The 23,583-nt window shown below is 35.5% G+C and overlaps 1 protein-coding gene across 1 annotated transcript; it reads left to right on the forward strand.

Annotated features, from left to right (window-relative positions):
* The first annotated feature begins 6,232 nt into the window (after positions 1 to 6,232).
* LOC123530959 (tRNA-dihydrouridine(47) synthase [NAD(P)(+)]-like) lies at positions 6,233 to 21,798 on the forward strand. Its single transcript, XM_053518083.1, has 10 exons — positions 6,233 to 6,307; positions 6,705 to 6,748; positions 8,649 to 8,802; positions 9,177 to 9,293; positions 10,698 to 10,874; positions 11,912 to 12,008; positions 16,359 to 16,437; positions 19,530 to 19,718; positions 20,254 to 20,382; positions 21,335 to 21,798. The coding sequence occupies exons 1-10, from the start codon at positions 6,233 to 6,235 to the stop codon at positions 21,405 to 21,407; spliced, it is 1,134 nt and encodes a 377-aa protein (XP_053374058.1). The 3' UTR covers positions 21,408 to 21,798.
* Positions 21,799 to 23,583: the final 1,785 nt, after the last annotated feature.

The raw sequence follows: 23,583 nt of genomic DNA on the forward strand, positions 1-23,583 counted from the left end.
TTTTTACAAAAATCGTTGGAAAATGGACTTGAGCAGGACTTGAACAATTTATCCCCGTATAAAGCGTTCAATATTTTTTACGGCGCCAGGGGCAGACTCAGGGTAAATTGTCAGGAATAGACGAATAGCGTGGTCACAGAATACACGCATGTAATGTTTCCTTGAAAAAGTGCCAAGTAAGAAACATACTGGACTATTTATAGCAATCAATGTTTAATTCTAATTTTACAGGAAATATTCAAGTCACACATTCTGTTTGATTGCTTTATTTTACAACAGCTACATCCACATACATAATTTAAAATATGTTATTTTTCATTAGCTTTTGCTTTAGTTTTATTTTCATTTCCTGGCAATATACTATTAAACTGTCATTTATAATTTTCTTTAGTTAAATGAGAGCAAAAATACGTAAACTGTTTGCTTACATCGGTAAAGCAAAACTTTGTTTAATTTTTCGCTCTCAGCTTCATATTATCTTTCTGAAGAACAAAGACGATGAACATCTTTTCAATAAGGTGTATCCTTAAATATTGATATATCATCTTCTTTGGAACCACAATTTTACGTTTCACCCATCTTTTAAAGGAGGATTTGAATACGTCACTCACAAAATTGTTTTGTCAGATTTTTTATATTGATTCTTCATATGTATTGAAACATGGTCTTTGAAAAAATGCTAACTGAAATGATATGATTTATATTACCTTTGATCTACAGCCATACAAGTGCCGCACCCAACCACGTCATGATTCTAGAGTTCTAAAGTGGTGCATCTCACATCGTTCTGTTGGCACCATGAGTAATTGTCCACTCTGACCAGCTTCCTTATCCAGGTGTTTATGCCTTTTCGATGCCGAAAGTGTCGGGTGTAATTTCAAACTCTCTGAACTGTAGTACCCCTGACAATCTACGCAATATTTCTCAGGTTGCTTGTTAGCTCGACTTTTCGAAGAAGAAGTAGAGCTATTGCACTCGCCCCAGCGTCGGCTTTGGTTAAAGTTTTTGATAAAGTCAAATATCTCTGTTACTATCAAAACTATTGACTTGAAATTTAAAATAGTTATTTACTATCAAAGTCTACACCAGGAAAGGAACAATCCCTTTAACTCTGATTTCAATTTTGACAGAATTATGCCCATTTTTAACTTTGGATGTTTTGGTTTAAATTTTTGAGAAAGTAAAATATCTCTGTTACTATCAAAGTTTTTAATTTGAAACCAAAACAGTTATTTACTACCAAAGTGTACACCAGGAGAAACAATCCCCATACCTCTGATCTGAATTTTGACAGAATTATGCCCATTTTAACTTAAAATGTTTTGGTTAAAATTTTTGATAAAGTCAAATATCTCTGTTACTATCAAACTTTATGACTTGAAACTATAATATCTATTTACTACCAATGTGTACACCAGCAGAAGCAATCTCCATAACACTGATTTGAATTTTGACAGAGTTATTCCCCTTTTTAACTTAGATTTGTTTGGTTAAAGTTTTTTGATGAAGTCAAATATCTCTGTTGCTATCAAAGCTTTAGACTTGACACTTCAAATAGTTATTTACTATCAAAGTCTTCACCAGGAGAAAAAATCTCCATAATTCTGATTTGAATTTTGGCATAGTTGTGCCCTTTTTAACTTAGAGTTTTTGTTAAAGGTTTTACTGGCAAAGCTCTAATTCAGAGTCAAGCACTGAGAAAAGTCGAGCGCGCTGTCATCAGACAGCTTTTGTTTTTATCTTACACACAGAAATAAAATAACAAAAGTCTGTTCGGAGGTGTTTCCTACAACACCGCTTGACGCCATCCTGGTTTCTTCTTGCTTTTTCTAGTTCTTTTCCATTTAAACGTAACTCAGTGTCCAAAACGTACCTGATTACACAAAGAATGTCAAAGTCTTAAAAGTTAGGCTCTTGGTGCTCTGACTACATATAAGTTGTTGAGTACATTGATGTAATTATACCTTAGGTTTACCTTAATTCTATATTTCACTGAATATGATCTATATTTTTTTTCGATAATTTTAGAGCCTTTCTCAGCGGGGATTTTATATACATTGTGTTGTCTAACTTGTTGAAAATAGGGTAAGTACAAGGTTGGCATGCCCTAAACGCGTTTAAACCCCAGTTTCCTTTATTTAGGTTACTGACCGTTCCAAGGCGGTGCCCCTACTTTCAACTGTTTTTTTCTGTCTTGTATTTTATTTAGAGTTGCGTATATTTTCTTGTTTGTTGTTAGCATTTTTTTTCCTCCTCCTCACTCCCCCTATTGCCCCAGTCCTTACCCCTTGCTATTTCGCTCCTTGGTTTGGTATCCCCTCCCCTTTACTATGAGTTAGTTTATTTTGGCTGCCGGAATCCTAAGGCGGTACGCGATTGTTTCTTTTTATTGATCAAAAACAATTAATTTGCCTTTGAAGAAATTATTATCTAGCAGCAGGTGATATATATTGTCATGGGGGTCATATAACAAAACAAAAAATAATGGTATACATGTATATAAAAGATTACTTTGGGTGCCCCTTTAACACATGGTTCTATAAAAAGACGCAGTTCCAATATTACTGGAATAGTAAAAGTAATGAAAACAAAAGTGAAGTAATTTTCATTGCATAAACAAGAGGCATAAGCTGTAATGCGCTTTTTACACGACTTACAACACAACTAATGCATATGTATGTTTAGTGTTTTAAGCTCTGATGTATTAATACCAATACAGACGTGCTGTAATAGGATTAATTAAGTCTTAAAGGGAACAGCCCACACAAATTATGGACAAAAAATAATTTATCTCAGAAATCCATAAAAACTGAGTACTCTGAAAGTCACTGGTGATACAGACATATTGACCTAAGACTTTTGCAAGATATTCTTATAAATCACCAAACATATTGTGCAGATGTTAGTAAACCGTTGCAACGCTTTTGAAATAATGCAGAAAATTTAGATTCTTCCTGCATTTTTACCAATATATAACTTTAATTTTCACCCACTTTATCAATTTTTTAGTGTTATATACACATTCTATGCCGAATTTGGTGGAAAAGTATCTGTTGAAAAATTTCATTCAAACTGTGGGCGAGTAGCTTTAACATAAAACCTGAAAATGTTTTGACAACCAGCCTATAATTTTCTAATGAACTAACTAAATCTGTCAAACAGGAACTTTAAAATTATGTAATTGGCTTCTATCAATATACGAGGACAGAAGTTTTAGACCGTAACGGTCCAAGTATTGAGCCCCTTCTACAATTTGTTGGTAATGGCTCATATATAACCATTGTTCCTTATCAGATAGGTACCGTTCAGTACGTTTTAAATACTGTTCAGAAATCTAATGCAAATAAATCACATGGTAATTAGTCAAAAAGATCTGCAAGAATCTCAGTCAGATGCTGATTTTTGTTTTAAGTTTCAGAAGTGTATCGTCAAAAACACAGAAATATTTGATAATAAACAACATCTTTGCCATCAGTCTACCTGGCCATTACATGTTCTACGTACTGTTCCTCCCACTTGATACTTAGTATATTTTCTAAAAGTTGTACCCTTTCAAAATGATAACCATTTGTAAAGAAATGTGCGTGTTTTTTGGTGTTTAATTTTTTTTTCAACAATTTTTCAGTTATATAAACGACGATGTCTACTTGCAGCAGTGAGCACAATGCCCAGCTTTATAATGCAACCTCACTGGAATATCACGCCGTAGACACGTGACATGATACCCCGTCCAGTCACATCATACTGACCCATGGCTGACGAGTCGTATAACTATCATCTTAAGCGTCAAGCGAGGAAGCTACTAGTACCATTTTTCACGTCTTTGGTATGACGTGGCTAGGGATCGCACCTATGAACTCCCGCACTCGAATGCGGCGCTCTACCACTAGGCTACCGAGGTGGCCTTTGTGAAGGAATAAAAAAGCGCTGAAAGCTTTGTTCACCTAGAAACGCGAGATTTCAGCACGAGGACATTATTGCGAATGCATTAAAACAAAGATATGTAATAGATTTTTGGAAATGGTTAGTTTTCAAAGGCGTTGAACTGTCCGAAAGTGCGGCTATTTTATGCAGTCCTTTTCTGGATTCAATGTATTTCAGTAAATTGACAATCGTTTTGTAGAATAATGTACATGTTTCATATGCTGCTGAATTTTCATGTAAAACAACCCTTTCTTATGACTTGGTGTTGTTTGATTTTTTTTTTCTCAAAATGTGGGACTACATGTTAAGAGTTTTGTTCCAGTTTATGACAATTGTTAACAGAACAGTACTGCATCAGTAGTCTATTACAAATGCACTAAAGAAAAGGGTTAAATACTCCGTAAAGTCTGACATCAGTTGTTCATAGATGGCTCCACATAGCAGATATAGTTGAAAATCAATACCTCAAACTAGCTTTCCGGCTATCAGATATCTTCAAGATGTTTAGAGAACCCGTCCTTAAACCACGTGTACAAAATACTATTTAAAGTCGAATTTCGGTTATCTCGAAGTAAAACCTTCGATCCCTTGGAATCCGAGATACCAAGATCCAATGACGGCATTTGTGACGTCAATAGGTGAACAACAGATTGTTGTTTGCATTACTGAATTTCTAGATTAAAAAAATATCTTCTTCCGACAGACAGCTTCTTAAGGTAGAATTCATAGAAAGGGTAGGCTGTATTGGTTTCTTTCTTTGCTTATCCAAGACTTTCTGCCACTAAGGATGAGCAATTATCAGAAACTGAATTATTTTTTCGTAACCTATGCCACGTGACTTCAGTTTGCAAATCAAACTACTTGATAACGCATTATAGATAATTTATCAAAATGGAAGATTTATGCAACACTCTGCCTGATTGGACGAGAGTGTCAATATCTTTCACTCTGTTGATTGTGCTACGCTGAATGAAATGTAGACAAAGCGTTTATCCTAAACGACGCTGTTCACAGTTTTAAAGCTAACTTTGGCTCAGTATATTTAGCAAGAATATTGATATATCTCAAAATGATAAGTAAGTTTAATAAATATGATAAAAACCTGTTCAAATACCAACATATATCAAATTATTTTAGAAATAAATAAAAATAATAAATAAAAAAAAATGCTGTAATTGATTTTTTTCTCATATATTCTAATCAAACTTGATTTGTAGCATCTTTATTAGGCCCGCAGCCAACTTTGTTCAGCTGTGACATTTGACCCCTTTTAGGGGCTGCTAGAGCTGAAACTAGAAATGCCTTTATACAGCGTCTCATGAACAGCTTGGTGGATTTTTGTCATACTTTGTCTAGAGCATCATCATAAGGTCCTCTTCCAAATTTATTTATATAGGAACTTGGGCCCTATTAGGGACCACTATAGCTAAAAGTAGATATGCCTTTCTTCGCATTAACCACTAAAATGTAATGGATTTTTATCAAACTCGATGTGTAACAATATCGTAAGGTCTCCTGCTATTTTGTTACAAATGGGGATAGGGACCAATTTAGCTAAAAATATAAACACGTTTAATGACCTCTTCTCATGAACCGCTTCATGAATCTTCATCAAACTACTGCAGCTGTAATTATTCGTCTAAGGATAAACGAAACAAAATTGCAACCCTACGAAACCTTTGCGAAAAATTAAAAGGGAACCATTTAAATTGTTAAAGTGCGGTGTTTAGTTTTGCAATTTGAAAAATGTTAGATGAAAGATGAATGTTAGATGAAAAATTCATAAACTTCTTTCCTTATTACTATTCGCCGACTATCATTTTTAAAGATATTTCTTGTTTAGCCTTAATGAGAAATAACATTATCATCATTTTTGAAATGACTTAAAAAACTAACTTGTATTTTATTTGTCTCGGTTAAAGTTAAAGAGAAGGCAAATTTTTTGTGGCAGCTGTTCTTTGTATGTCATTAGAACGTTTATTGGCGATCTTATAATAATATTATCCAATAAACTAATCTCAAGGTTTGCAGAGTACATTTTAACTAGCGGATAATTTTACAAGTGCCATGTAAAAAATGTCAAATAGTTGACTTACGTTTTTATATTTATCGTTTTGAAGACAGACAAAGTTATCACCCCTTAAGGAAAATGTAGTCATATTATACTATGTAGTATTGTTATCTATTGATGGACGATATAAACTTGAAGCCAACAACATGCACAGTTGTATTATTACCTCAATGTGCAAACTGATTTACAAACTTGAAATCCCAATGTTCCTTTCTACTGTCAATGTACTAATAGATGATGCATGGTAGATATTCACACATAATTCCTACTACCAGGCGACGTAAACATAAGACCAAGAAGACAGAACAGGAAGTTAGGAACACAGTGGGACACCGCCTTGAAATGGTCAGTGACAAAAACACGATTGGTTAGAAACCGGTAATAACATGGCGAACCAAATTTTATTCTTTATCCTAAACATGCCACAAAGTCATACGACAGTGTGAACAAAGCTTATTCCCTTCATCGGATGGTTACAAAAGGAAAAACATATATAACATAGAATGTTTATACATTTTTTGTATAACAATTTTGTTGTCTCATAAAATGTCAAAAAAATGTAACCCATTTATTTTTATAAAACGTATCCAATGACCATTAGTATTACTCTCCAGAAAATAAATGCTTCCATTTCATCTTAATAAGAAAATGTTTATAAATCAACGGTAAATCAGCATATTCTGATTTTAATAATGTATGTATTTTGTAGCGTCAGGCAATCAATCCAACATTTTCCAATTCACTGTACCGATTGTAAGTAGTTGACAGAACTTAATTCAGCTCGAAAATGTGCACGTTATCGTAATTTGAAACATACAGATGGCCAGTTTTGTAGTTGAAACACAATGCCTGCGGCTCCGGTAGACATTTTTCAATAACAACATCTTCAAACGTACCTCTTTCGTTTAAAAGAATAACGTTACATGACGAAAACCCACATGCAAATACTTTTCCATCAAATGCAGTTGCTAAACCACGCGGCCATTGAATCTCGTTTGAAACAATCTGAGATATATTGCCTTGACTGGTAACACAAATGACACCTTTACCACTGTATCCATCATTAAAAATACTATTGGTGTGTTTACTCACAAATATGTTGTGAATATTTGAAAATGTAACATTACTTGCGAATGGATTCAAGATAGACCCGTCACAACTGCACATGTAAATTATTGTGACACTAGTTATGTAAAGTATATCACAATATGATATTCCCCTACAGCTAAAGTTGAAACTTAGTTCATATTTGTAGAACAGTTTATGATCTACTTTAAAGATTTTAACCTTTTTCTCATTGTGGAAACATACTACTACTTCTTTACCATCTAAGCAACACATATCCCATAGATCAGTTTTAAGATCATGATGATCTATAACGGTCAGAGCATTACCATCGACCAGTTTAAGATTTCTATTTGTTCTATCAGCGAACACGATCGACCCGTCTGAAAGGACACACGAACCTAATACATCACACGGATTTGCATCCGAATCTAGTTTTATGTCAACTGTACCTTTATATTCAAAATTATAGGGTATTAGGTTGACATTCCCGAGACACATTCGTTCCTTACTGATCTCCTCAAACTTGGGATCAAACGTGAAATAAATTCTTCGTCCAAGTTTGATCTGCGCGATGACATCGCTGGTTGCTTCAGTTGTTGCAATTTTTTTTCCATTTAATTTCATAGCAACAAAAGCTTGAGAGTTATTCTCGACTGTAGACTCAATGAAGCCTTTTGTTGTTTCGAAAGCCTCCAGTTCTCTTATTATGTTGTCAATTTTAATTGGTTGATTAAACTAAATGTGTTATTGTTATTCAAAATCCGTGTTTTGTTCACACCGGTGCTAATTTGTTTAATTTCAAGAGGCAAATGCAAAGTTTATTGCAAATAGCATCTGTAATGTATCTGCTAAAACACGCGATACAATGTATGAGCGGCTATGAATGTGGCAACTAAGGTTAAAATAATTTGTAATTTGTGAAATTAAACTCTTGAGTGATTCACTTAATGGTACTTGCTACATTTTTGTACATCTTCAGTAGAAATTTAACCTTTAGCCTACTGGCGGCAAGTGATTCTGCCTTAAATGCGACCAGTGCAGACCAAGATGTGCGGGCTGATCATGGTCTACATTGTTCGGTATTCAGTCAGTAAATTTTCAGAGAAAACACCCCTAAAAATAATATTTGGTATTGCCCAAAATGAATGATGGACCAGTCCATTTTAGAAATTTAGCAGAGTAAAGGTTAAATGCAATTTGATCCATCTTTTTAGTGACAAGGGTTATTATCCAAGTCCATTCTAACTTTGAAAGGGACATATATGTGTGAAAGAAGTGCATAACTTTAGCTAGTTTAAGGTACAAAAAAAATAAATGAGCCACGCCATGAGAAAACCAACATAGTGGGTTTGCGACCAGCATGGATCCAGACCAGCCTGCGCGGATGCGCACGGCTCAAATGAGAATGATGATGTTGCTTCTTTATTTCCAGGTTCTTTTCTCTGACAAACTATATCTGGCTCCACTCACCACAGTAAGTTTGATTTACCGCTGTTTTACTTATTTCATGTAGACTGCCTCAGTAGACTAGTGGTAGAGCACCCGCGTTGTACCAAAGGCAACTGTAATTTTTGTTCATACTTAGGTCGGCAACCTTTCCGTTCAGACGAATATGTAAGCGTTATGGGGCGGATATAACATGTGGAGAAATGGCAGTTTGTACTAACTTACTGCAGGGTCAGCAGTCAGAATGGGCACTGCTTAAACGTCACGAATCAGAAGATCTGTTTGGTGTACAGGTATGATACAAGTTGACACTTTGTAATCATTAATATTCATGGGGAACTCATGTTTTGTGTAGGGGTCTCTTAGGCCGAGTGGTTAAGGTCACTGACTTCGAATCACTTGCCCCTGACCGATGTGGGTTCGAGTCCCACTTTGGGCATCGAATGAGAGTAAGCAATCTAGCTGGCTTGCGGAAGGTGGGTGGTTCTACCCAGATGCCTGTCCTAATGAAATAATGCATGGAGGGGCACCAAGAGTGCTCCTCCACCATGAAAATCTGGAAAGTCGCCATATGACCAATAATTGTGTTGATTTGACATTAGATAAAAAAAAAACGAAAAAAAAAAAAACAACATGTCAGTAACCTCTGTAACTTCTCTTCTTCAAGTTATGTGGAGGTTATCCTGACTCGATGACGAGGTGTGCGCAGCTGATATGTGAAACAATGGACGTAGATTTTATAGATATTAACTGTGGATGTCCCATAGATCTTATATTCAACAAGGTATGTGAATTCACATTTATTAATTAGCATATTGTCTATTTTATGGTCCAATAAAATTTATGTAAGTCTGTCTGCTTATTTTATGTCTTTATTTGTTGAAGATAGGGTATATTATTTTGCTCATGTTGATCAGCTTGTCTGTCTGTCTGTCTGTCTGTCGGTAGATCATCTAGTATCAGTTCAATATATAGAGATTGTTTGGCACAGTGGTCAGACTGTATAGGATAAATGCCAATAGCCTGTAGATGACCCCTGTTGTTTTGGGTCTCAGTAGGTCAAGGTTACAGTGACCTTAAGACCTAAAGCAAGTAGCTGGATAAATATTTTGGCCATGCAGACCTCATAGAATGATTGTCTGTGGTCAGTAGATGATTCCTCAGTGTTTTTGGGTTAGTACTAGGTCAAATGCCAAGATAATAGTGACCTTTAGATCTAAACTGTTTTCAGATCTATAGCTGTAAAACACATTTGCCTTTAGCCAACAGATGACCCCTTTTACTTATGAGGGGTATTCAGGTCAAAGGTCAAGATGACGTGATACATGAGCAGCGCTCCAGATAAGATGCGTATAAGCGTAAATTATGCATTGAAATAATGCATATACGCATGTATGGTAATTTTTATGCATATAAAAGCATAAATGGAATTACAGAAACGCTCGCAATTACTTTGTACTAGCCTAAACAAAAACTGAATGGTCTGGATGCATCATGTAACAGACATATGTGTGAGCATTCTGTTTACATATAGTGATGGTGCGCTAGTGTATTTTCAGTCGGTTAAAATTGTCAAAAATTGCAGTGTGCAGAAAACAATTAAATGTGATTGTCAAAGAGTTAAAAAAATACACAAACACTTGAGACTACACATATTTTAAACCAACAGAAAATTATCTCTCAAACATCTTCTTCTGGCTCTAGGAAGCTTAAAAAGTCCACTATAGATAGGCATTGTGAATCATTGCTAAGGGTGATCCTTTATGGAGAACAGTGGCAGAGTACGACCCCAAACCAGCCACTCATCAGTGGGTAATACTTTGACTGCTGAATTTCAAATTAACTTCAAACAAACCTACAGGTGTTGCTCGCAATAAATGTTATAAAACTGATTTCTGGATTTTTCTCATTAGCAGAAATTTTCAGGAGTAAAATTACTGGGGTCAAGTTCAGATTTTACCATTTTACTCATTACACCTACCAAGTCATACAGTGTTGCAGAGTCTAATCATGGTTTTGCCGAGAGGCTCTCCCATTTGCAGTGAAATCACTGTCTCATGCGGACTATTTAATATCTCATGTGTTCCATTTAAAACAAAATTCATGAGAAAATAATTGTTGCTTTGTGAATGGTATTTTGCTTTTCTCAAAAGATCATATGTATATAGAGTTATTTCGCTTTGTAAAGGGTGAAGGCAGTGCTTTGATGGGTCGACAGGCAAAGTTTGAACAGATTGTGACTGGTATGAAGTCAGTAATGAACGTTCCTCTCACAGTGAAGTTGAGGACAGGCATCTACGACAACAAGAATATAGCCCATACTATATTACCACACCTTAGAGATTGGGGTGTTGCAATGTGTACCGTAAGTTTATCTTTTAAAAAATAAAATATAGTAGAACATAATGTTAAATAATTTAAACACGATGTTATGGTATATAGCAAGAATGTATTTAAATAATTCAAACATGACATTATAGTATATATAGTAAGAACATTTCATGACTTAAAGTGATGTTATAATATATAGCAGGAGTGTGTTTTAATCAAATACTCCTTGGTGATTTATTTTCATGGAATTAATGACCGACTCAAACCACTAAACTAAATTAAAATTGTAATATATAGCAGGAACATTTTGTAATTCATTTTATTGAAGCATTATAGTGTATGGCATGGACATGTTATAATAAATCTAAATCCCACAAAATAGTTTCATAAGGGTGTAGCAAGAATGAATTATTTTGTGCTGTGTGTAGCTGATTTGGTGTGTTTAAACTGACTAAAATGCTCTTATGATATATCATTTTGATTCTATTATTTCTTAATCCTGATGAAGCTGTGTGAACAGCAAAACTAGTAGATCAAAAATAAAAATTGATAAACCCATACCGTTGTTAGACATGTTATCCCTCAATTATTGACTATTAAATGGTTCTATTATTTCTTGTATGTAAAAACAGTAGATCAAATATGGTAACACTGATTTTGGTCCTATGAAAGTCCTTTAAGTTGATGCCATTAACTTGCATTAATGAAATAAAATGGTTTCAACACTAGAAGCAGCATGCTTACAGATACAAGTTTCATTTCGTAAGATTGAGTGTTTTCACATTTTTGCATTAAATTTATGTTTTACGTTCTGTATTTTGAAAAATATGAAGATGATATGTTCTGGTCTGATGAGTATTCAACATTAGTTTCTGCGGTGTGATCCTTGTCCAGGTATTCCTCAGCGATGGCTATTTTATAGGGATATAACTTCGTGGATTTGAATTTTTGAAGATAAAGGGTATTTTATTTGTCAGTTGGCATTTAATTTATTGCTTTGAGTCCGTCATTAATTCCATAAAATTGGCCACTGAGGAGTAGTTATGTTTCCACAATATTTGATATTTTCAGTTACATGGCAGATCACGGACACAGAGGTACACAAGGACAGCTGACTGGAAATACATTAACTACTGTGCAGAGGCAACTGCACCAATGCCTCTCTTTGGTAATATATTTTATGCAGCTTACTTTGGTGTAAAAAAGTTTAAATTTGTGAAAAAACTTTTTAGCTCACATGAACTTTGTTCAGGGTAAGCTATTAGTATAGATGGATGGTCTGTCGTCAGTCATCCATTGTCCTGCGTCAACATTTTTACTTAAACATCTTCTCCTCTGAAACTACTGGTCAGATTTACACCAAACTTGGTAAATAGCATCCTGGCATAGACATCTACAAAGTTTGTTCAAATGGTGTGTGTTGGCCTCTATAAGGGACTGCCAGAGCTAAAATTAGAAAAACCTTTAAACAAATTCTTCTCATGAACCGATTGTTGGATCTTCATCAAACTTGGTCTGAAGCATCATTATAAGGTCCTCTCAAAAGTATGTACAAGTGGCCCATTTTTAGGGGCTGCTAGAGCTGAAAATAGACATACTGTGAAACAACTTCTTCTTATGAACCGCTTGATGGATTTTCATCAAACTTGGACTGAAGCATCATAAGGTCCTCTACCAAGTTTGTTCAAATGGAAGCCCCTTTTAGGTGCCGCTTGAGCTAAAAATAAAAATACCTTTAATCAACTTTTTCTCATGAAACACTTGAAGGATCTTCATCAAACTTGGTCTGTAGCATTGTTATAAGGTCCTCTTCAAAATTTATTCAAATGGGGGCACTTGGCCCCTTTTAGGAGCCACAAGAGCAAAAAAATAGATTTACCGTTAAATGACTTCTTTCCATGAATGGTTTGATAGATCCTCATCAAACTTACTCTGTAGTATCATTATAAGTACCTCTTCCAAACTTGTTCAAATGGGAGCAATCGGCCCTTTAAAAGGGCCGCGGAGGCTTAAAATAAAAATAGACATACTGCTAAAAAACTTCCTCTTATGAACAGCATGATGGATCTTCATCAAACTTGGTCTGAAGCATCATAAGGTCCTCTACCAAGTTTGTTCAAATGGAAGCCCCTTTCAGGCGCCGCATGGGCTAAAAATAGAAATACCTTTAATCAATTTCTTCTCATTAACCAATTGATGGAACTTTATCAAACTTGGTTTGTAGTATTATTATGAGGTCCTCTCATCATTTTGTTCAAATGGGGATGATTGGTCCCTTAAGAGGCCAGTGGAACTAAAAATAGAAATACCTTTAAATGACTTCTCCTCATGAACCGAAGGATGGATCTTCATCAAACTTGGTCTGTAGCATCATTATTAGGTCCTATCCAAAATTTATTCAATGGAGATGCTTGGCCCCCCTTTAGAGGCCGCTAGAACTAAAAATAGGAATGTCTTTAAATGACTTTTTCTCATGAACTCCTGGATGGATCTTCATCAAACTTGATTTGTAGCATCATTATACGGTCTTCAACCAAATGTGTTCAATCGGGGGCACTTGGCTCTTTTTAAGGGCTGCTAGAACTAAAAATAGAAATACCCTAAAACAATAGCTTTCCATGAACTGCTGGATGGATCTTCATCAAACTTGGTCTGGAACATCATCTCCTCTACTAAAATTGATCAAATGGAAGCACTTGGCTCCTTTTACAGACCATTATAGCTTAAAATAGAAATACCGGTACCTTTACAAAACTTCTTTTCATGAAATTACAGATGGATCTTCATCAAACTTGCCATGTAACATAATTGTATGGTCTACTGCCAATTTTGTTCAAATGGGGATGCTTGGCCCCATGTACAGACCACTAGAGCTAAAGATTGAAATTCTTTTAAATGACATCTTCTCATGAAACTTGGTCTGTTGCATCATTGTAAGTTCCTCACCCAAACTTGTTCAATTGGGGGCACTTAGCCCTTTGTAGGGTGCCTCTAGAGCCGAAAAACCTGTCATGAATCCACTTGATGGATCTTTATCAAACTTGGTCTGTAGCGTCCTTGTAAGGTCCTCTCCCAAACGTGTTCCAATGGTTCTGTTTTGTTCCTATTAGGGGACACCAGAGCTAAAAACAGAAGAAAAAAAAAACAACTAATAAATGTAAACATTAAAAAAAAAGTAAATAGATAAATAAATAAGTGAGACAGACCTGTCTCAAGTTTGTCAGAATTGTCCGTAAATAACCATGTTTCAAGTTTGTCGGAATCATCCCTAGGTAGACCTGTCTCCAGCTTGTCAGAATCATCCTTAGATAGATATGTTGCGGGTTTGTTTGAATTGTCTTTAGACAGACCTGTGAAAGTTTGTCAGAATCATGCTTAGAAAGACATGTCTTGAGTTTGTCAGAATTGTCCTTAGTAGACCAGCCTTAAGTTTGTCAGAAACATCAAAAGATAAAGCTGTCTCAGGTTTGTCAGAATTGTCTGTAGATAGACCTGTCTCAAGTTTGTAAAAATCATCCTTAGATAAACCTTTCTTAGTTTGTTAAAACCATCCTTAGATTGACCTGTCTCAGGTTTGTTAAACTCATCCTTAGATAGACCTGTCTCAGGTTTGTTTAACTCATCTTCAGATTGACCTGTCTCAAGTTTGTTGAAATCATCCTTAGATAGACCTGTCTCAAGTTTGTTAAAATCATCCTTAGATAGACCTGTCTCAGGTTTGTTAAAATCATCCTTAGATAGACCTGTCTCAGGTTTGTTAAACTCATCCTTAGATTGACCTGTCTCAAATTTGTTAAACTCAGCGTTAGATAGACCTTTCTCAAGTTTGTTAGAATCATCCTTAGTTAGACCTGTCTCCGGTTTGTTAGAATCATCCTTAGATAGACCTTCTCAAGTTTGTTGAAATCATCCTAAGATAGACCCGGCTCAAGTTTGTTAAACTCATCCTTAGATAGACCTTTCTCAAGTTTGTTAGAATCATCCTTAGATAGACCTGTCTCAAGTTTGTTAAAATCATCCTTAGATAGACTTTTCTCAAGTTTGTTGAAATCATCCTTAGATAGACCTGACTCAAGTTTGTTAAAATCATCCTTAGATAGACCTGTCTCAAGTTTGTTAAAATCATCCTTAGATAGACTTGTCTCAAGTTTGTTGAAATCATCCTTAGATAGACCTGTCTCAAGTTTGGTTTGTCTGAATTGTCTGTAGATAGACCTGTCTCAAGTTTGTTAAACTCATCCTTAGATAGATCTGTCTCAAGTTTGTCAGAATTGTATGTAGATAGACCTGTCTCAAGTTAGTTAAACTCATCCTTAGACAGACCTTTCTCAAGTTTGTTAGAATCATTCTTAGATAGACCTGTCTCAAGTTTGTTAAAATCATCCTTAGACAGACCTGTCTCAAGTTTGTTGAAATCATCCTTAGATAGACATGTCTCAAGTTTGTCAGAATTGTCTGTAGATAGATCTGTAGTTTGTACAAATGGTTTTGTTGTTATTGCACTTGTCTTGATCAGCATTTACCAAACAACTTGATAAGAAACAAGCTCAAATTATCCTGGTCAGGAGAGTGACATAGGACCAACATGGCCCTCTTGCCTTGTTTATTATACGCCCAAAGGGACGTATTATGTTATGCCCCCGGTGTGTCCGTCCGTTAGCAATTTCGTGTCCGTTCTGTAATTCTTGAACCCCTTCAAGGATTTCAAAGAAACTTAACACAAATGTTCACCACACCGAGACGACATGCAGAGCGCAAGTTTTGGATGTCTCGCTTCAAGGTCAAGGTCACACTTAGGGGTCAAATGTCATATCAGTTTGTTTCGTGTCCGCTCTGTAACTCGTGAACTGCTTAAAGGATTTGAACAAAGAAACTTGGCACAAATGTTCACCACACCGAGACGACATGCAGAACGCAAGTTTTGGATGTCTTGGTTCAAGGTCAAGGTCACACTTAGGGGTCAAAGGTAATATCAGTTTGTTTCGTGTCCGCTCTGTAACTCGTGAACTGCTTGAAGGAATTCAAAGAAACTTGGCACAAATGTTCACCACACCGAGACGACGTCATATATGACTTTGCTTTGTTTATATTGCTCTGCCTTGCAGTGCTCTTGTTTTTATTTGGCAGATCCCGTTTTTTGTTCACTTACAATGAAACATTTTTGAATTACTTCCCTTTTATGTTACTATAAAAGCTTATTTTGAAACTTTTTTATTATTGGCCGTAGGGAAAAACCGAGACCACTTTTCTGTGGTACAACATGGATGGTACCTCCAATTTTTAGGTGTATTTTGACATACCTGTACCTGGTAAGGATGTTTTTGTGGACTTAGACTTTTTTTGGAATTTCTTCCCTTTGTTGTTCCTGTCCTTTGGGCTTCAACAGTCAAGTTCTTTAAATTTTGCTCCCATCCCCTGATGTAACCCTCTGGCGTATATTGCCCCGCTTGGCGGAGCTCTTGTTATTAAGTCTAGAGGATGGGTTTTGACGTTTTCTTTAAACTTATTTTTGTTGCAGGGAATGGTGATATACTTACATATGAAGATTACAATCTGCACAGGGAACAGTCTGCTGTCGGTGGAGTAATGCTTGCTAGGTAAATAAATGTAAAAAAAATATTTATTATCTTTTGATACCAGAAACCAGTCTCACTTATGTAAGTGCCAGTTTTTGTTCCTGAATGTGTTAGAAAATATATTTGTAATAATTTGTTTGATTTTTCTGCCTTTTAAACTTGTCTTATTGTTTCTTAAATATTGACATGATATGATCATTACTTGATTGTCAACATTGATGCTGGTTAAATACGTCGTTGTCATCTGGATGCTTTTGCCCTATCGTCCACACTTTTCTTCAAATGCCATCACCTCTGAAACCAGTTGTTGGAAGTTGATTAGATAAACTTCCTTGGAAGGTCCTGTTTCAGAGTTGTTCAAAGAATTCCATTCCATGCAGAATTTTAGTTGCCATAGCAACCAAAAGGAAAAACTTCAGAAATCGAGTTCACCAAAACCCACAAGGCCTAGAGCTTAGTTTGTTCAGATAATTCCCCTGGAGTCAAAATAGGCCCCACCATTGGTTTCACTTGAATGTATAGGAAAAATTCCTTGTCTAAAACCTAAAGCCCTTGAGCTTAAATATTTAGCAGCGTAGCATTGTTTAGTGGTCCTGTACGATGATTGTTTCAAATTGTGCCTTTGGTGTTAAAATTATTTGCCTCACGCAGGGATCACTTCTTTCACATAGATGTATATTAGAAAACAAAAGTTCTCATGTCTGATGCTGCAAGTTGCATATTCTGGTGGCCCTCTAACAAGTTTATTCAAAATTGTTCCCACTTTGGGGTCATTTGTTTTACATAGACTTATTAAAGAAAAAAGTTTAAACATCCTCTTGTCTTAAGCCTCAAGGCCTAGAGCTTAGATATGTGTCATATAGGATTGTGTAGAGGTCTTATTGCAAGAAACCATGTACCTGTTTGAGTCTGGTGAGCGATACATATGGGCATCTTGCAACTCTGTTGCCATTTTGGAAGAACTGATGGTGTCTTGCCTGATAAAGAAAAACATCTTTAAGACCATATTCTTTTGACTACTCTGAGCAGTATTCCAGAAATTCTAGAGTAGTCTGCTAACTTTTCTTCTCTGGTACGTGTACCCTGCCCTGTTACATAAAGATAATCCATTGTGGACAGGAACCATTACTTCTTTTCATTGTCGTAAACATTTAAGTAACTGTTCTGTCTGCACCAGATTTTATTTAGAATTGTCAACATATGTTCTAAAAGTTCTAGAACACTACTCTTTCACTCATTGACTTAAGAGTTTGTACAGGAGTAGTCTGAGAAGCCAAAGGAATACAACCTTAGGTCAATAAATAGCTCATAACATCATAATTTCTTTCATTTTTGGCGATGGTAAAATTCAACAACAACACGTGAATATTTATCTTTTATCAACGTTTCGGTGCCTTCATCAGGATAAATACATAATAAAACAGACGTGACGTCATGAAGTAAACGTTGTGTTGAAGGGCGGAAAAAACATATACTGTTTTTTAAGTATTACATAAATTAATGTGAATAACAAGTTTAGTACGTTACGGATATAATAATGATAATAATAATAATAATAACTTTATTTATAGAGGAAGGCACAGTTGGGGCTTGCCCAATCTTCCCTGTGGTCCTCTTTCAAACATAATTTACAAACAATATACACAAAAAATATACATGACACAGAATATACAAAGACAAATTAAATTCTATAATAGATCTAAAAGTAGAAGATAGCAATAAAATGAACATCATAGTTTCAACAATCAAACAGTATGTACAAGGACAAAATTTACTAGAAGGGTAATACTTAGATACAGAATTTGAGCAACTTCAGAAAATTTGTATTCTGAGAGACATAGATAATAGATTTTCATTCATAATTAAGTTATAGATTTTGCTTTTATGTGTTATCTGAATCAGATCTGTTACTAAGCCTCTGTTTATACTCTAGATAATTCTTTTTAAAACTGTTTACACTACCTGAGTGTTTTATTTGTTCCTGAAGAGAGTTCCAAAGTTTAGATCCTGTATATGCAAAGGATTTTCGTAAAATTTCAAGGTTAGGTTTGGGTACATATAAACTTTTTTGATCGCTAGATCGTAAGGACTTACTATGAATTTCGGATACATAGGTGAAATTGTTTTGTAGATAAGAGGGTGCAATATTGTGAACAACCTTGTACATCAATACTGATTTTTTGTATTCTACTCTTTCATCAAAAGTCATCCAGTTTAGTATCTTAAAAAGCTTTGCTGAAGGTGTTTCTATTGTTTCATCTAAAATAAGTCTTGCTGCTCTTTTTTGAAAGGACATAAGTTTATTGGTTTGCTCTTGATTACAATTGCCCCAAACAGTACAGCAGTAGTCTAAGTGGGGGAGAATATATGAGTTATAGAATAGTTTACGCATGGGTATTGACAAGTAATATTTGTTTCTTCCAAGTAAGTAAAGTAATGAGTTGCATTTTTTCAGAATATTCTCCACTTGATTTACCCAGGACAGTGTACTGTCAATTTGTACCCCTAACAATTTTTCTTGTTTAGAAATCTTTATATTTTCATTATTTAAGTGATATAAGGATACAGAATTTCCTATAGCAGTATATTTAAATGTTTGGCGAAAGAGTCACTATTAACAGACCAGTAGTAATTTATCAACAGGTTTCTGGTAACAGATTTTAATGCCATTAGTCACGTAAGATGGGGAGTCGCTAAAAACACGCTTTATAGACAAAACAAATATATCAGTAGGATCAGTAAAGATCACATAATTCTGGCAGTCGAGCTAAGCAGGGCAGCCTAGACTGTACTTCTTATTTCATGTCCAGATCATTATCTCTTAAGGCAGCGGACCAGTAATGATGGTTTGCAATTTCCATTTGTTTACATATTCTCATGTTATTTTTGCATTTTTTGGCAATAAATATAGCCAATACAAGCAATATTTTGGTGACAACCGGAAAATGCTGAAATCACAGATAGAGAAAATGTAATTGAACGAAAATTAAAGATTGTTATTACGGTCCACTACCTTAATAAGAGAAATGAATGTGGTTAGGGTCCTGGTTTTTGAGAATGTTTCATCAATATTATAATGTGACAAATACTAGACAGCTGTGTTTTGTTTGTAGGGGAGCTTTAATAAAGCCTTGGTTATTCACTGAGATAAAAGAGCAGAGACACTGGGATATCTCATCTACAGAGAGATTTGATATGCTCCGGGATTATGTCAACTTTGGAATGGACAACTGGGGGTCTGATCAACAGGGAATAGAAATCACAAGAAGATTTTTGTTGGAATGGCTGTCTTTTCTATACAGGTGAGAATTGGATGGTAGGTTAACTGTAGTTGTGTGAAATTTGTTTGAAATGAGTTGTGTGGAAGTTGCTTGAAAGAAGTTGTTTGCAAGTTGCTTGAAAGAAGTTGTTTGCAAGTTGTTTGAAAGACATTGTGAGAAAGTTGGCTGCAAGGAGATGTATTGAAGTTGTTTGAAAGGCATTATGTGGAAGTTGTTTAAAGAGTTGTTCGGAATATATTTGAAAGGGGTTGTGTGGCAGATGCATAGAAGGAGTTGTGTGGAAGTTGACTGGAAAAAGTTGTGTAGATTCCACATTGGAAGTTGCTTAAAAGGAGTTGTCAAGCAGACAGCTAATACTGCTGAACCAATCACTCATACATGTATATGTTTGCAGTAGGTTCCGATGCTGAAGGGGCAGAGTAAATTTGACAGTTCAGGATCTGTTTTTGGGTCATTGTGACAACATGTTTGTTGACATTTACATATTCTCATCATAACAGAAATAAATGCAAGACTAGAAAGTATGAAGATAACTTGGAAGGATATTTTTATGCAGGTATATTCCAGTTGGAATCTTAGAACGTGTACCCCAGCAGATCCTTGAGAGGCCGCCATTCTATAAGGGGAGAGATGAAATGGAGACTCTAATGGCTAGTCCAAATTGTGGAGACTGGGTCAAAATTAGGTATGATATATGTTACCTATACTATTTATTTAGGATAGGGCAGCGCTTTTCTGTCATTCCATCTGTCTGTTATTCAGTCCTTCAACAGTTTTGTGTCCGTTCCTTGACTGTGACATCCATCAAGGGGTTCAAGAATTACTTTGCACTAATGTACCTCATAATGATACCACGTGTCTTGCACAATACCTAGACCGTGGCTGAGAGATCAAGGTCACACTTGGAAGTCAGATGTTAACAGGGGTGTTTGGTTTGACGTTTTTAAATTTTTCAAATAGTAAAGCATTTGTAATTACCCTTTCATTGTCATCCTCATCCAGAAGTTTTGCTTGTTAGGAAGTTTATCAAGTTCTATAAGGCCAGACACTTTCAAAATTCACACATGTTCTTGGCATCATTAATCGATAACTCTTGCCAGTAATTCTAGCCATTATTACGTCAATTTTATGCCCTTTTTTACGCCTGATTTGATGTTTTGTGGCAAATATAAAATAAATAAAATCTATAGAAAAATAAATTTGAAATTGCTATGTAGTCTCAGAATGTATACAAAATGAATACATCCTGTAGAAATATACGTATATTTTAGGCTATGGCAACACTTTTAGTGGAAAAAAAGACATGCAACAAGTATCAGTTTTAAGTTAAATTTCAGTTATCTTGTGGTGAAATACTCAATCCATTGGAATTCGAGATAATGATTTTCAGTGGTAATTTTTTTGATTGTCCCCAGAATCTTATATGACTGTACTGACAGGAGACCAATTCGGTCCTTTTGTGATCCCCATAATTGTGAGATTGGGGCACAGAGATTTGCCCTTGTCCATCCATTTGTCCGAATTGTGTTATGTATACTTGAAATAGAGTCGTCAAACATGTTTGGATTGTTATTCAGAGCTTATGAAACCAGAAAGGTAGCAATAATTTGTATAGTTAACGTTCTTTTACATTTCAGTGAGATGCTGCTTGGAAGAGTACCAGATGGGTTTAATTTCCTACCGAAACACAAGGCAAATGCTTATAAGTAAATGTGGGATTAATGACAGTTGAGGTTTATTGAGATAAATTGAACAATTCTAGGTTTATAATGAATTCTGTTTGTTGCAACCACAGTATACTTGCATTATATTATAATTATAAAGAGTTCATGTAATAAATTATTGCCCGAGGACCAATGGCAGATAGTTTTGAATATTGACTGTCAAGCCAGTCATTGAGTTTGACTATTGACTGGTAAACCATTCAGCGAGTGTTTTACTACTTTTTTTCAAAATAAAATTTTCATTGTTTTTTCTTCGTATTTTCACTGTAATATTAGTGACATTCGGTGGTTAACAAAAGGACTAGTCATACAGCAGAAAGCTTTGGACAAACCATTTATGAAAAAAGCGTCTTGTAATAAAGTCTTACAATATATTGCTACAGTGTTCTTTCATTTTCGCTAAATTCTTGCAGTAACTATGGTACCTGCAGGCCTGAATGGTACAGTCTCTCATGTTAAAGCAGCTTTGTTGCGATTTCAGTCAAATTGTTAACAATGTGTTTGATGTAGAATATAAAGAAAACTTGCCTAAATCAAGCAACAAACTTATACTGACTCTTTTGAGATATTCCATTATTATCTGTGTGGTTAAGATTGCTAAATCAAAATCACTTGCCATTCATCAATTTGGGTTTGAAACTTCGCTTAAGATGTAAAGTTTCCTTTCATATCCGTTCGATGATATGAGGAAGTCATCCAGCTAGTTAACTGAAGGTCATTTCTTTACTTGGCGGCTTCCCTGTGTCTAAAATACCCAGAGGGGCACCTTGGGTCTTTCTGTACTGGCCAAATCTGGAAAGTTACCATATGATGTAGACTTGTGTTGGTGTAATGTTTAACCCAGCTTCAACAAAAACAAAAAAATGCAAACGGGTCTGCCAATTTATTAAAAACCATTTAGAAAACATAGGTAGAGATTTGAATTTCCTTGATCCAAGTGGCTGCGGTATATATATTTAAAGCACTTTTGAGTGCATTTATCATAAAAAGAGTGCTATATAAATCTGGTATAATAATAATGCTAATACAAAAATAATATGATAATATAGTGTCCTTATAATATACAAAAAACTAAGAGGAGTTAAGCATGCGGCACTTTTTGAAATGAGAACAAAATCAAGTTTTGATTACAAATACTAAGTTCTATTATTGTTTTACTTCTCAGTCTCGGATATAAAATTTTACCTGACCATTAATGCTGATATTAGGCTGCAGGATTTTGCTAAAGATTTCCATGAAATTCATCTACCTGTGCAGATATTGAATAACCTGTTCAAGTCCCAGAATAATGAGATACAGGCATGTCCGACTAGCTTAGCCTAGCTCTATCTGAATGGACAGTCTGGTTAACTTGCCCAATGTATAGCACCAACAATGCACACAGACATCATTCTTTGGAAGAAGAATTACAGACCTAACTTTAAAAGCATCTCAAATATTTCCAGTGCCTGGCCTGGGATTCGACACCCTGACTGCTGGAATGTATCAATAATGTTGCCACTAGACCACTGGGAAAAAATAACGTCGGTGGTAGCTTCCTGTGGCCAGAGAAATAGCAAGTTGTAGGAGGTGTATTTATGCAAGACTAGATCTACCACAAAGAACTGGCATATCAGATTACTGCTGAGACACCTTTCATAAAGCGGTTTGGTTCTTTGTTGTTCATTTACTAATCCCTAAAGGTGTGGTTCTGTGGCATTCAGGTACTGATGTCTTCATATATACATAATCGTGATAAAATGCCTAGTTTACGGTCTCCATACACCATTTTTAGCTCGACTATACGAAGTATAAGGAGAGCTAATCTACTCGACCCAGCGTTAGTGTCGACGTCTTCCCACGTCCCCACCTTGGTTAAAGTTTTTTTACACTTTCTCTTTTTAGCTCACATGTCACAAAGTGACAGTGTGAGCTTTTGTGATCGCTCAGCGTCTGTCGTCCGTGCGTAAACTTTTGCTTGTGACCTCTCTAGAGGTCACATTTTTCATGGGATCTTTATGAAAGTTAGTCAGAATGTTCATCTTGATGATATCTAGGTTAAGTTCGAAACTGGGTCACGTGCGGTCAAAAACTAGGTCAGTAGATCTAAAAATAGAAAAACCTTGTGACCTCTGTAGAGGCCATATTTTTCATAAGATCTTCATGAAAATTGGTCAGAATGT

Source organism: Mercenaria mercenaria, chromosome 11 (genome assembly GCF_021730395.1).
Source record: "Mercenaria mercenaria strain notata chromosome 11, MADL_Memer_1, whole genome shotgun sequence".
Classification (NCBI taxonomy): Eukaryota; Metazoa; Mollusca; class Bivalvia; order Venerida; family Veneridae; genus Mercenaria; species Mercenaria mercenaria.